Here is a 12,496-nt window from a genome sequence, read left to right as displayed (position 1 = left end):
ACCACGCTGTTCAGGAGCTTCCAAGCTTTGAGGAGAGATTTTTGAGAATTGCTTGTTTGTGTCAAGACTGAGGGAGAAGATCCAGGTTTACTGAAGGACCCAGATCACTTCCAGGTGATTCACATTATAGACTTGGTGATGATCTCATGTGCTCGTCTTCGCTGCTGGGACAGACAGTAACCCATTTCTTGACTCTTACTTGTTTCCCCTCTCTCTTTTCCCCAGTTTCGCAATTTTAAGAAATGGACGTTTACTTCTGGCGGATGACATGGGCTTGGGCAAGACCATCCAGGCGATCTGCATTGCTGCGTATTACCGAAAGGAATGGCCCCTGCTGGTGGTGACTCCTTCTTCTGTGAGGTTTACATGGGCAGAGGTATTGTGGGCTTGAGTATGTTCAGGTGGTCGGTAGAGGCATGTGTGATGGTGATGCTGCATTGCACTCTGTAATAGTTAAAAACTTGATGTGTATTCAGGGGAAAAAACTAAAAATTGTACTTATTAAGAAAACTGAGGAGAGGGTGAAGGGAGTTGCTTGGCACTGACTGTATGGTATATGCCTATTTTCTTTTGTTAGCTGATTTTCTTTTTGTGGTCCAGCTGATCTGTTGGAGAGAGGGAGATCTAGAGAAAGTATCTCCTCTGACCCTCTGTTAAATTTGTTTCCACAAGTCAGCTGACTCCAAGGGGGTATTCTACTCATCAGAGTCAAGGACCAGTAGTTGCATTCAAGCACTTCACAGCAGTATTTGCCAGTCCCTTGGCTGGAATAGAAGCCCAGATGCTGGGATTCTCAACTCTGTTCAATCATTATCATCATCATTGTCTGTCATAATATGCCTTTTGGCCTGTCCACTGTTGCCGCTGACTCCACGGAGTCCTTTATTAATGTTGATCAGAAGCCAAGAAAGCTTGTATGGTTGGGAAATTTATCTTGAAATAAATCACTGTCATGACTTACACATACAGGCTGTTGGGTTGCCATAGGCTAGGGAAATGTTCGCTGTGGGAGAAAAAGGTGAACCAGAGGTTTTAGGTCAGTAACTTCATGCCTGAGCAGGAGAGGGTGAGACTTCAGCTTTCCCTGGAATGTTACATTGATGAGAAGTGCTGTTGATTGGGATATGCTGGTTTTGTGATGTAACCAGGTTGTTAGAGCATCTTGGTGTGTTTTCATGTCCAGTAGTACAGGGCAACAGGAAAATTGTTTATTGAACAAGGGAGTGATGCTAATTATGTTTGATATTTCAAAGGCCCATAGACCTCTGGGTCAACACCTAACCTGAATCCATGTCTTCTGTGGGATACCTACTGGGAACAATTCGGGTAGTGGTTTTCTGAAGTACTGGGCACCTGCAGCTAAACTCCTACATCCTGCTTCAAGAGATTTAAGCAATATTAGGTGTTCTGGTGTTCAGTGGTTTTTCTGGATTTTTTGCTTTGAGTGCTTGATTTCCTCTTCTTTCCTGTACTTCTGACTCCACAGTAGGCTGTTGTGGGAAATATTTTGTTAGGACATTTGCTTTAGAATGATCTTTGTTGCTTTGTGGATATGTGAAGGATGCAGGTCTAAGAAAAGTTAAAGAAGTTAACACAGAAAGTTAAAGAAGGTGGAGTTTATGGTCTGTAATCTACTCAGCTCATGCTTGCACAGATGTGTTTTACTGTAATGGTAGAAGCTTTTGTGGTGTGTCTGGATTGCCAGAAATTGTCTTAATCTCAGAGTTGTTGGTATTTTGTTTGGACTTTCTGGGCTCAGGCCACTGAGTGCCTTTACATTTAAGGTGCCACAGGAAACTAGCTGGGATGCAAGGTACTCTTGGGCGAGAAGTACTGCAGCAATGTACATTTGGAGTTCAGTGTTGAAACTTAAAAGAATTAACAGTCAGGGCAGTTTCAGAGCACTTCTTGTGGACAAACATCAGCATTGAGTGAGAAATGTGGGATCATTTCTACGTTGTGAATTAGTCATGAGCCCTTTATAAAAAGGAGCGAGCAGCACAGCTAGGAGCTTCCAGATACTCTCCCACTGCTGCCACTTTTGTCTTAAGCTTTGGCTTAGCGTCAGCCACACTTTTTGATTGGGATCTAACCTTGCCCACATGTTGGCCCATTGTCGTTGTGGTGCTTACTGTTAGTGGTGAAGGATAGTTAATTGTTAGTTTCTTACATACTGAGAAAGGTGAGACTCACATATCTAACTCCTCTGGCTGCTGCAAGTGGTCACCGAAGAGAGGAGAGGAATGCCTTGGGGGAATTTCCACAAGTGACGGGCCTAGAGGCAGAGATGCCATCATCATCACTTGGATATATTTCTGTACTGACCAGATCCTGATTGCTAAAGCCCCAGCGAGTTCCCTGCAGAGCAACATCAGCAGAACTCAAATGTTGCAGAGGAGTTGGTGTCACTGGGGACACAATTACAAGGGAAACGGTGGGTGCTCAGTAGCTAACAGATACGTTTGCGGGAGGATATCTTGCTGTGGTGTGTGGAGTGTTTCAGAGGTTGATTTGAATGACTTATCACCATGTGTATTTTAGCTGCAGTCATAGAGCAGCTGGTATGTTGTCAACTTGATCTTTTCATTTTGTTTGAGGGTTTTGGTAGAGTTTTTGTTGATCTGGATGAGTTCTACTTCAGTAAATGTGGAGTTAATGTTGCTATAGTGAGAGATGTTTACTGCTTAGAAGTCTGTTTCACAGCCTGAGGTTTCCTGTCCAAGTCGGAAAGCAGAATTTCCCTGTTAGTAGCGGTCACTGCACTCTCTTGCTCTGAGCATAGCAGGTAACATCAAGAGGTTATGCACATTTCTAGAACAGATCAGATTTTTTTACAGTAAGAAGCAAGAGTAGAGCATGTTTGAGCCTTCTTAGCTGTGGAAGGTAGATTTGGCCTTATAGACTGAGTTCTGTTCTTGATCTTCCTATTACTGTTACTTTGGGAAGGCTGCTCACCCTTACTGGGCTTGCAGCTGATGTCTAATGGTGGCTGGGTGGTTCATGTTCTAAGCATTCATGAGGATGCTCTGTGAAGGGCTTTGGAATCCTGACAGAGGACATAAGCACCAGAATGCAATTAATTGCTTTCCTTTTCCTCCAGGCATTTCACAGGTGGCTTCCATCATTGAGTCCAGGTAGCACCAATGTCATAGTGACTGGCAAAGACAACCTAACAGCAAGCTTGATCAACATTGTCAGCTTTGACCTCCTCAGCAAGATGAACAAGCAACTTAAGAGCGCTTTCCAAGTAGTTATTATTGTAAGTGGTATGCTAAAATTTTGAAGTTAATGCTGTGCTGCAAATGGGGCAACCTTTGTGTTGCGCAGCAGAGAAGTGTGAAGTGGCCTTTATTTAGGACTGAAACTGTCTTGTAGTTGTGGCTGTGATCACAGCTTTCTTCATGAGTAGAAGCAGGAGGTTTCTCTGAAACCTTTTGAGATCACTAATTGAGTTGAATTCCTTTTTGACTCCTGAGGCTGTGTTTTCTTTTACTGGTTATGATGCCTCTGATTTCATTGTGGTTGGGCGCATCCTGTGCTGGGGAGAGAGGTGTTTAATGTGGTGTACCAATACAATAGTCCTGGAATTGTATTATTTTTTTTAAGGGGACTAGACTTTAGGGTGATGTCAGTGTTTATCTAGTAAACCAGATACTTGATGTTGAGAGGTTAAAGCATCAAAAAAAATTTCCTTTGCTTGTGTTCCACTGACAATCTGCATTAAGCTGCCTTTGATCACTTGTATCATTTCTTCTGTAAATTACTTCAAAATCCATCTTTTAACCTTTTACAGGGCCATGGTAAAAGGCATTTTTCTAGATTTCAGTTACTAAAAATTGAAACACTGATGTTTTGAATTCCAGCTTGGATCGATAAATACCAAAAGTGTATACATAGCTTGCTATGAGTGTTTGGTGTTCTCAGTCTAGTATTCAGCACCCATATGCACCTGTCCCTAAGACCTGACAACTGCAGCATAATAATCCTTTCGTTTCTCAGCATGAGCTGGGAATGTGGGAAGAGATGGAGTTCTTTGGAGACCAAACTGCTCATGGGGGGAATTGATTTTTTTTTTTTTTTTTTTAAATTTTTTTCTCCTGCCTACTCTCTGACATGATGTTCCGTCAGGGTGGCAATGCAGGTTGTTACTTTTGTATGCTGGTGCTTGGGGTAAAGGGACTTGGGCTCTAGGTCTACTGCTCTGGAACTATTTAATAGCCCTGAGCTGGCAGATGTTCTTTCTGTGTGTTTATGTGCTCAAATTTGGACCTTGTATATGTTTTTACAGATGAGAGTAGTCCTGCTGACTGCTGAGCTTTCCTGCTTTTTCTTCCAATCTTCTTTTGGTGACTGGGAACATTAATGTAGCTTATTTGTTAATCGGGAGGGAGAAGGCTGTGCCTGGGAGGCTAAGCAGTTGTACTGTCTTTGCATGCATGGTTGCTTGCTCATTCATACATGGAAAGATGAGAATGTACCCTTGGCAGGTGCTGATTACTTTCTGTGTTTAAGTTCCCTTGCTACAGCAGTAGAAATGAAGCCTGTTTGGGGGTGATGTCTCAAGTAGGAGGCTATTATCCACCTGGTGAGCCCTATCAGGAGAACAGTTGGATCCTAATTAGATTTCTTTTTTTTTCCTTATTGTTTTCATTAACCCCTTATTTAAGGAAGTGGGACTGTATAGGCCTCCTATGTTTGCTGCATTTAAAGGACACATAGGGGCAAATGAGTATCAGTGGTGGAAATAACGTTCCTCTTTCTCATTCCCTCTCCAGCCCTCTCTGCTCACTTGTTTGTGGTCGTTTGAGATTCATGGCTTTAAGGTTTGATTTCTGTTCCATTTGCTTGCAGCTGTGGGTTTGAATGTAGGAAGCCTGATACTCTCCATGCTGCGTTTCTGTTCAGAAATTGATGTGACTATCCCAACATTTGAAATATCCTCTGGGATGATAGGCCTCTAATATTGGATAGCTGAGAATACTGGGAATTTGTTCTGCAGCCTGCAGTTGGACTATGGATCAGAACTAGCTTCACTTTCATGCTTGTTTTGTTTCAGGATGAATCTCATTTCCTGAAGAACATAAAAACTGCACGATGTCGAGCTGCCATGCCTCTACTCAAGGTGTGTATGCTGGGTGCCAAACCTCCAGCAGCTAAGGCCAAGCACCTAAAGTAGTGCTGCTACATTTACCAGGTTTAGGAGCTAGCAGCTGAATTCGGTGGTTGTGCAAGTAGAAATCCAGATGATGTTGTAGATCCAAGAGCAAAATTTGTCTCTGGCTGAGTCATTTGTTTCCATACAAATGTTAGGGGATAAGACCCAACAAAAGAACTTCAGAAGCTCCCTTGATCTAATTTTGGTACTGCCACTGAGTTTTATGTGATGGGGGTGGGGGGGGAAAGGAATGTATACTTACTGTATGTATTCAGCGAGAGTAGAAAGAATATAGTAGCATCAATGTAACCTGTTTAATGAAAATAATAGTTATCAGCTACTTCTTAGCACACAAATTGCTGCTGTATATCAAAATGACATTACCTGGGTCCCTTCCTTGACTTTGGTTTTGGGCTCTACTCTGTTACTGCAAGCTTCCAGTGTATTTGTGTGACTGGGATTCAGGAGCAGTCCTGCTGGTTAAATGTGCAGAGCTAGTAGGAAATGGCAGAATGTGAGGGTAGCCACACAAGTGGCCCACAGAAAGGAGGCAATATTCAATTATCCGATAACAGGAAAAATATAAATTTTAACGTCTGTCTGTTGTCTTGGGATCAAAGAATCAAACTCTCTCTGCTAGCCTCTAGCAGACTAGTTACGAGTAGTTCCTAAACACTTCAGTGTCTATACATTAGAACATGTTAAATGTTCTTCAGCAATTATCAGCAAGTGTGTATAAAGAGAAGTTTCTGTCTGTGATGGCTTTATAGCAACCAACTTTTATATGCAAGATTCTTAATGGCAAGCCAAAGGTGGTTACCCTTGAATAACTTCACCATTCTCTTTAAAAGCCTGACTCTTGTCTTCTTTTGGCTTTCAAATCACTTTAGGCTTTTAATGTTTGGAAACTAAGTAGGAGGTCCAATTTTATGAGCAGTTTGAGGTACAATAATTAGGGTGTATGTCTGAAAATGGTGGAAAATAACAAATTCACCTCATTGCAAAAATGCTTAAAAAGCGGTCTCATCCTTTCCTACTAGTACCTTTGTAAGGATCAGCTTGTCAAAATCATTTGCAGGCTACAAGATACGAGTGAACGATGGTAGCTGTTGTTAGGCAGAGGTTAATTGCCTGTGTGCACTTACTGAGAATTGGCAGTTTTATGCTGTCACATCACTGGTCTTAAAGAATTGAGAACTGGTGCTTCTGAAACTGAATTTCAGTCTTCTGAAAGTATTAAGAGTTTCATGTTCCTATCATGCATTATCTCACCTGCAGACAGCATACGGTACCAGATGTTTTGTGTTAGATGTTCAGGTAAATTTTATTCTCCTACTGTTATTTGCTGTAACAGCTAGCCACTTTTCTGCCCTCCTTGCTTTCCAGTACAGGTGTGTTGCTCTAAGACTAGCCCCTTTGGCAGCTTTGTCTTCAACTACAAGTGAGTGATGCTTTGTTCACTACTGGCACAGCGCATCACATCACAGCAATGCTTTTGTACTTGAAAGAGCTGCCAAATTATGTGGAGTTTTCATCACCTGAATACTGGATTTAATGGCTATACTGTGACATTTTTATAGTAAATAGTCAATGGAGTAAGAATAGGAGTATTTTTTTACATGACAATTTGGGATTATTGAATAAGAGGCATTGATAAACATGCTGCTGAGGATAATATTCTTGCTCTTGCCTCCTTTATGTTAAAAGGATTAGGCCAGTATTGGGGCTTTTGGAGAGACCAAAAAAAGGTTGTTGTGGTTTAACCCCAGCTGGTTAATTAAGTACCACAGAGCCACTCACTCACTCCCCTCTCACCCAGAGGGATGGGGAGGAGAGTTGGAAAGGAATGTAAAACTCAAGGGTTGAGATAAGAACAATTTAATAACTGGAATAGAAAAAAAAATGAAAAAATCAATAGTAACAATGGTGACAACAACAGTTATAATGAAAAGGGGAAGGGAAAGAATAAAATCCAGAGGGAAAGGAAGAAAGGAACACGTTGGTACACAATACAACTGCTCGCTTCCTGCCTGACTGATGCCCAGCCAGTCCCCAAGCAACAATCTGCGCGCCCCGGCCAGCCCCCTAGGTATATATACAAGGCATGACAGTACAAAGTATGGAATACCTCTTTGGCTAGTTTGGGTTGGCTGCCCTGGCTATGTCCCCTCCCAATTCCTTGTGTCCCTCCAGCCTTTTTGCTAGCAAGGCCTGAGGAACTGAAAAGTCTCACATCAAAGCCAAACCACAGCACTGCACTAGCTCCTAAGATAGTTATCCTAAGATAGATAAGTCCATCCTAGCTGAAACCAGGACAAGTTGTAGCCATAGCAAGACCTTGATAGGTACAGTACTAGCACCTTGGTCCCTACCTTAAGGTCACAGTGTGAAGCCATGCCAGTGCTGTAATCAGAGCTCCTGGAGCCAACTCATGCCTTGTCTACCTTCTAAGCATCGCCACTTCTGTTGTTATCATATAGTACATTAAACTTTCTGAAATTGCTATAGTTGCTTGTATTTTCTACAAGGTTCCCAACATCCTGAAGTTTGAAAGCTTAGCCTTGAACTGACTTTTGGGGACAGAAAAGAAAAAAACAAAAACCACCTAAGAAATGTGATCCTTGGTCCTTACATGCTACAAAGATTTATGAGTCCATGATGACAGTGGATAGATCTAATTTAAAATGTTTCTGAGCCTGAAGTGTTTCTGTCACTTCCATCTGTACTTAATGGATTCTTTTTATCTTGATAGAATCTGTTCCTGTGACTTCTCTGTTTGAATAACTAAAACATAAAAATTGTTGCAAATGTTTAGACAGAACTGCATAATGATCAGATTAATTCAATATATTCATAATAAAGGTGACTTACCTTGGATATTAATTTCAAATCTGCCTCGTTAGCCAAGCTGAATCTCCACCTCTGAAATATTTAACCCATGGTTACAGCATTTAAAGCCTGGTTTTAGTTTTAATATCAGACATTGACCAGTTTTCAAAATGTAGTGGTATTTTTAGCCACTCAGTAAAAATTCATCTTTTCCTGCTGTCTTGCATATATTGCAGAGTAAGTGTGGTAGGAATTGTCAAGCAGAACCATATTTTAAACATGTGGCCTAAGTTTGTCAGTTGGGAACTTCAAAACATTTTTTAATATTAAAAAAAACCCCACAAACATGCGGTATTTGGTGCATGTAGTGTTCAGTATCTTTTGTGGTATACTTAGCTGCTACCCTGACAGAGATTTAGGAAATTTTTGCTTGGGACAGTGGTAAGTGTAACCAGAAAGACATCCTACTGCACTTGTAAAATGGTTGGATGTGTGCAATGACCATGCTCGCTGTGTAGTAGGTGCCTCAAGTTATCATTAGTTTAGGGAATTATATAGACGATGTGCCCGCTTTATTGTTGTGGGACAGAACTTTGAGAGGAACTTATAATTACACAAACAGTAAGATAGGGTGAGCTGAAATAGCAGCAGCAAAATGTTTAGCCCAGGTTTCTTGCTCCTTTCACTTTCCCAGTGGATGTGCAAACTTGTGGATGTTTAAACTTGTACATGGGGGAGAATGCTTCATCTGCCTACATGGAACCAGGTGGCAGAGTTTGTACAGTCTCTGCACATCCCTCCAACATTATGGAAGCGGATGGATTGAAAGCTGTAGTAGAAAACACTCCTTTGATGTTTTGGCTTGTAGCAAAAACCCTGCTTTCAAGCTCAGCCAGCTTTCACACTGTCCAGTCTGCTAGCAGCAGTGTGAGATCTGTCCCCAGCTTCAGCATCTTTCATACTCAAGAGGGCTAGGTGTTCCTGGTGTCAAAGTGGTCCTTTTGTCATCTTCCCATGCACATCAAAGTGAGAATAGCCTCATACAGTTGAGGTTTGGTTGATTCACCAAAATGCCTGATCAGGCCTGGCTTGTCCCTGCCCCTAATCCGGAGCTGAGGCAATCGGTAATGCTACCTGCTTCTCATGTTGCTGTTTTCTTTAGTCTCATGACTGGGACTAAGTTCTCGGTGTACTGACTATGCTGGTTGTTCCCTTTGCCTCTGCCCTGCATCTTCCTCCCTCAGAGGCAGAAAGTGTCATGGTGTTATGCCTTTTGTAAGCATTTTTGGTTTTTCTTCCAAGATTAGACTGGACCAGAGACATGAGCATAGGAGAGGGAGTATACATGCTACCAATGGCCATAAAACAGCCAAGCCCCAGGACTGCAGATGAAGAAGAAACAGCAAAATGGAAGTTTTTCACTGAGCTGCGGTAGGATCTCTTGGGCACCAGAGTGACCAGCTGGTCAGTGAGCCGACCAGGGGAGATGCCCTACTGGACCTGCTGTTTACAAACAGGGAAGGACTGGTGTGTGATGTGGTGGTCAGAGGACATCTTGGACATAGCAATCATAAGGTGAAAGAATTTTCAATCCTTCCAGAAGTAAGGAAGAGGGTCAGCAGAATCACCGCCTTGGACTTCCAGAGGGCCAATTTTGGCTTTGTTGACAGAGTCCCTGGGAAGCAGTCCTGAAGGACCAAGGAAACCAGGAAAGGTGGACATTTTTCAAGAAGGAAGTTTTAAAGGCACAGGAGCAGGCCGTCCCTATGTGCTGAAAGACAAGCTGGCAAGGGAGAAGACTGGTCTGGCTGAAACTTGGGAGAAAAAAAAAGGAGAGTTCACCACCTTTGGAAGAAGGGGCAGGCAACTCAGGAGGACTATAAGAGGTTATGCAGGGCAAAGATTAGAGAGGTGAAAGCCCAGTTAGAATGCAGACTGGCCACTGCCGTAATAGATAACAAAAAATGTTTTTACAAATATATTAGAAACAAAAGGAGGGCCAAGGATAATAGTCATCCTTTACTGGATGTGGCGGGGAACATGGCCACAAAGGATGAGGAAAAGGCTGAGGTACTTAATGCTTTCTTTGCCTCAGCCTTTAACAGTAAGACCAGCTTCTCTCTGGGTACTCAGCCCCTGAGCTGGAAGACCGGGATGAGGAGGAGCAGAATGAAGTCCCCACAGACCAGGGGGAAACGGTCAGTGACCTGCTGCTCCACTTAGGCACACACAAGTCTGTGGGGTTGGATGGGGCCACCTGAGGGTACTGAGGGAGCTGGCAGAAGAGCTTGCCAAGCTGCTCTGCATTATTTATCAACAGTCCTGGCAAAGTGGGGAGGTCCCAGCAGGCTGGAGGTCAGCCAATGTGACACCCATCTACAAGAAGGGCAGGAAGGAGGATCTGGGGAATTACAGTCCTGTCAGCAGGACCTCATAGCTGGGGGAGGTTATGGAGCAGATCATCCTAAATGTGATCACACAGCCTGTGCAGGATAAGCAGCGGATCAGGCCCAGCCAGCACGGGTTTATGAAAGGCAGGTCCTGCTTGATGAACCTGATCTCCTTCTACAACAAGATGACCCACCTAGTGGATGAGGGAAAGGCTGTGGATGTTGTCTACCCGGATTTTAGTACAGCTTTTGTCACTGTCTCCCACAGCATCTCCTGGAGAAACTGGCTGCTCATGGCTTGAATGGGTGTACTCTACGCTGGGTAAAAAGCTGGCTGGGCGGCCCAGCCCGAAGAGTGGTGGGGAATGGAGTTACATCCTGCTGGCAGCCGGTCTCAAGTGGTGTTCCTCAGGGCTTAGTACTGGGACCAGTTCTGGACAAGGGGACTGAGTGCACCCTCAGTCAGTTTGCAGATGACACCAAGTTGGAAGTGTTTTATCTGCTTGAGGGCAGGAAGGTTCTGCAGAGGGATCTGGAAAGGCTGCGTCAATGGGATGAGGTCAGTTGTATGAGGTTCAACAAGTGCCAGGTCGTGCACTTAGGTTACAACAACCCCACACAACACTACAGGCTTGGGGAAGAGCGGCTGGAAAGCTGCTCAGTAGAAAAGGACCTGGGGGTGCTGGCTGTCAGCTGGCCGAACATGAGCCAGCAGTGTGCCCAGGTGGCCAAGAAGGCCAACAGCATCCTGGCTTGTATCCAAAACAGTGTGAGCAGCAGGACAAGGGAAGTGATTATTCCCCTGTACTCAGCACTGGGGAGGCTGTACCTCAAATCCTGTGTTCAGTTTTGGGCCCCTCGCTACAAGAGGGATGCAGAGGCGCTGGAGTGTGTCCAGAGAAGGGCAGTGAAGCTGGTGAAGGCTCTGGAGCCCAAGTCTTACGAGGAGTGCCTGATGGAAGTGTTTAGCCTGGAAAAGAGGAGACTTAGGGGGGACCTTACTGCTCTCCACAACTACCTGCAAGGAGGCTGTAGGCAGGTGGGGGTAGGTCTCTTCTCCCAGATAACAATTGGCAGGACAAGAGGAAACGGCTGACCTAAATTGCTCCAGGAGAGTTTTAGGTTGGATATGAGGAACAACTTCTTCACTGAAAGGGTGGTCAAGCATTGGAACAGGCTGCCCAGGGAGGTGGTGGAATCACCATCCCTGGAGGTGTTTAAAAAAATGTGTAGATGTGGTGCTTAGAGACATGGTTTTGTGGACAGTCCTGGAATGATTGGACTTTATGATCTCAAAGTTCTTTCCCAACCTAAATGATTCTGTGAAAAGGAATCTAAAGCCTCTGACCAGCTGAAGTGCTGTATGGTGTTTGCTCTGTAATTGCATGGAATACTGCAAGGCAGTAGAAACTGGCAGAGGTCCCAGTGGAACATGGATGAGTTTTTGGGAAGCACAACGGTTAGGTTTTAGTGGAGAACTTGGTTAGAAATTGAGAAAAAGTAGCATTTAATCAAAGATTCCAGTGGCATGAAATGGTCTTATTCCTGTTGTGCTGTCTGTGGACTTCGTTTCACAACATTTGGATAATATTACCGATGTGATCATTCCCATTAGGTTGCTGTTCAGGGTAATAGTGTGATGCACATCCTGATGTTTGCAGGTTGAATGTCTTTGCTTCTTTTATGGGAGTCAAAATACATTGTGTGGCTGGAATCTAATAGTCCTAGTGTTTCCTTTAATAAAGAGTTGCTTAAAAATTATGGAGGGAAATAGGTCAATGCTGAAGGTGGGAGGTGAGGAGGAAACACAAAAATGTCCCTTTTCAGTGGGAGATAAATAGCAACTGTCTGTAGGCATTACAAATCCATGTGGATTGTATAAATAAGCCTTTGCTTGTTGTCACCTGCTGAGACAAGGAACTTCATCTTGAAATTGGAGAAGCTGTGGGCCCTCAAGGCTGCATCTTCAGATCTGCCCTTACCTTCTAATTTACCTTCCTTCTTGGAACAGGGGGGTGGTGTAATTTGCTTCAGTGATAGCTGATCATTGCCATTTGACTTGCAGTCTGTCTAGATGTCCCTTAAGAATAGGAAAAGGCCTTTATATTTTTTTGGAATAACC

At 43.6% G+C, this 12,496-nt stretch overlaps 1 protein-coding gene across 3 annotated transcripts in view; it reads left to right on the top strand.

Annotated features, from left to right (window-relative positions):
* The window catches only part of SMARCAL1 (SWI/SNF related, matrix associated, actin dependent regulator of chromatin, subfamily a like 1), a 40,648-nt gene that overhangs the window by 11,598 nt on the left and 16,554 nt on the right, over window positions 1-12,496 (top strand). For all 3 annotated transcript variants that reach the window (XM_005237686.4, XM_013299366.3, XM_027787143.2), the window contains exons 7-9: window positions 226-376; window positions 3,101-3,259; window positions 5,057-5,122. In XM_005237686.4, the coding sequence (XP_005237743.1) occupies window positions 226-376; window positions 3,101-3,259; window positions 5,057-5,122 (376 nt within the window). The remainder of the gene's footprint in view (window positions 1-225; window positions 377-3,100; window positions 3,260-5,056; window positions 5,123-12,496) is intronic.

Source organism: Falco peregrinus, chromosome 8, assembly GCF_023634155.1.
Source record: "Falco peregrinus isolate bFalPer1 chromosome 8, bFalPer1.pri, whole genome shotgun sequence".
Lineage (NCBI taxonomy): Eukaryota > Metazoa > Chordata > Aves > Falconiformes > Falconidae > Falco > Falco peregrinus.
Note: the sequence above shows the minus strand (reverse complement) of the source record. Positions and strands in the feature narration are given on the sequence as shown.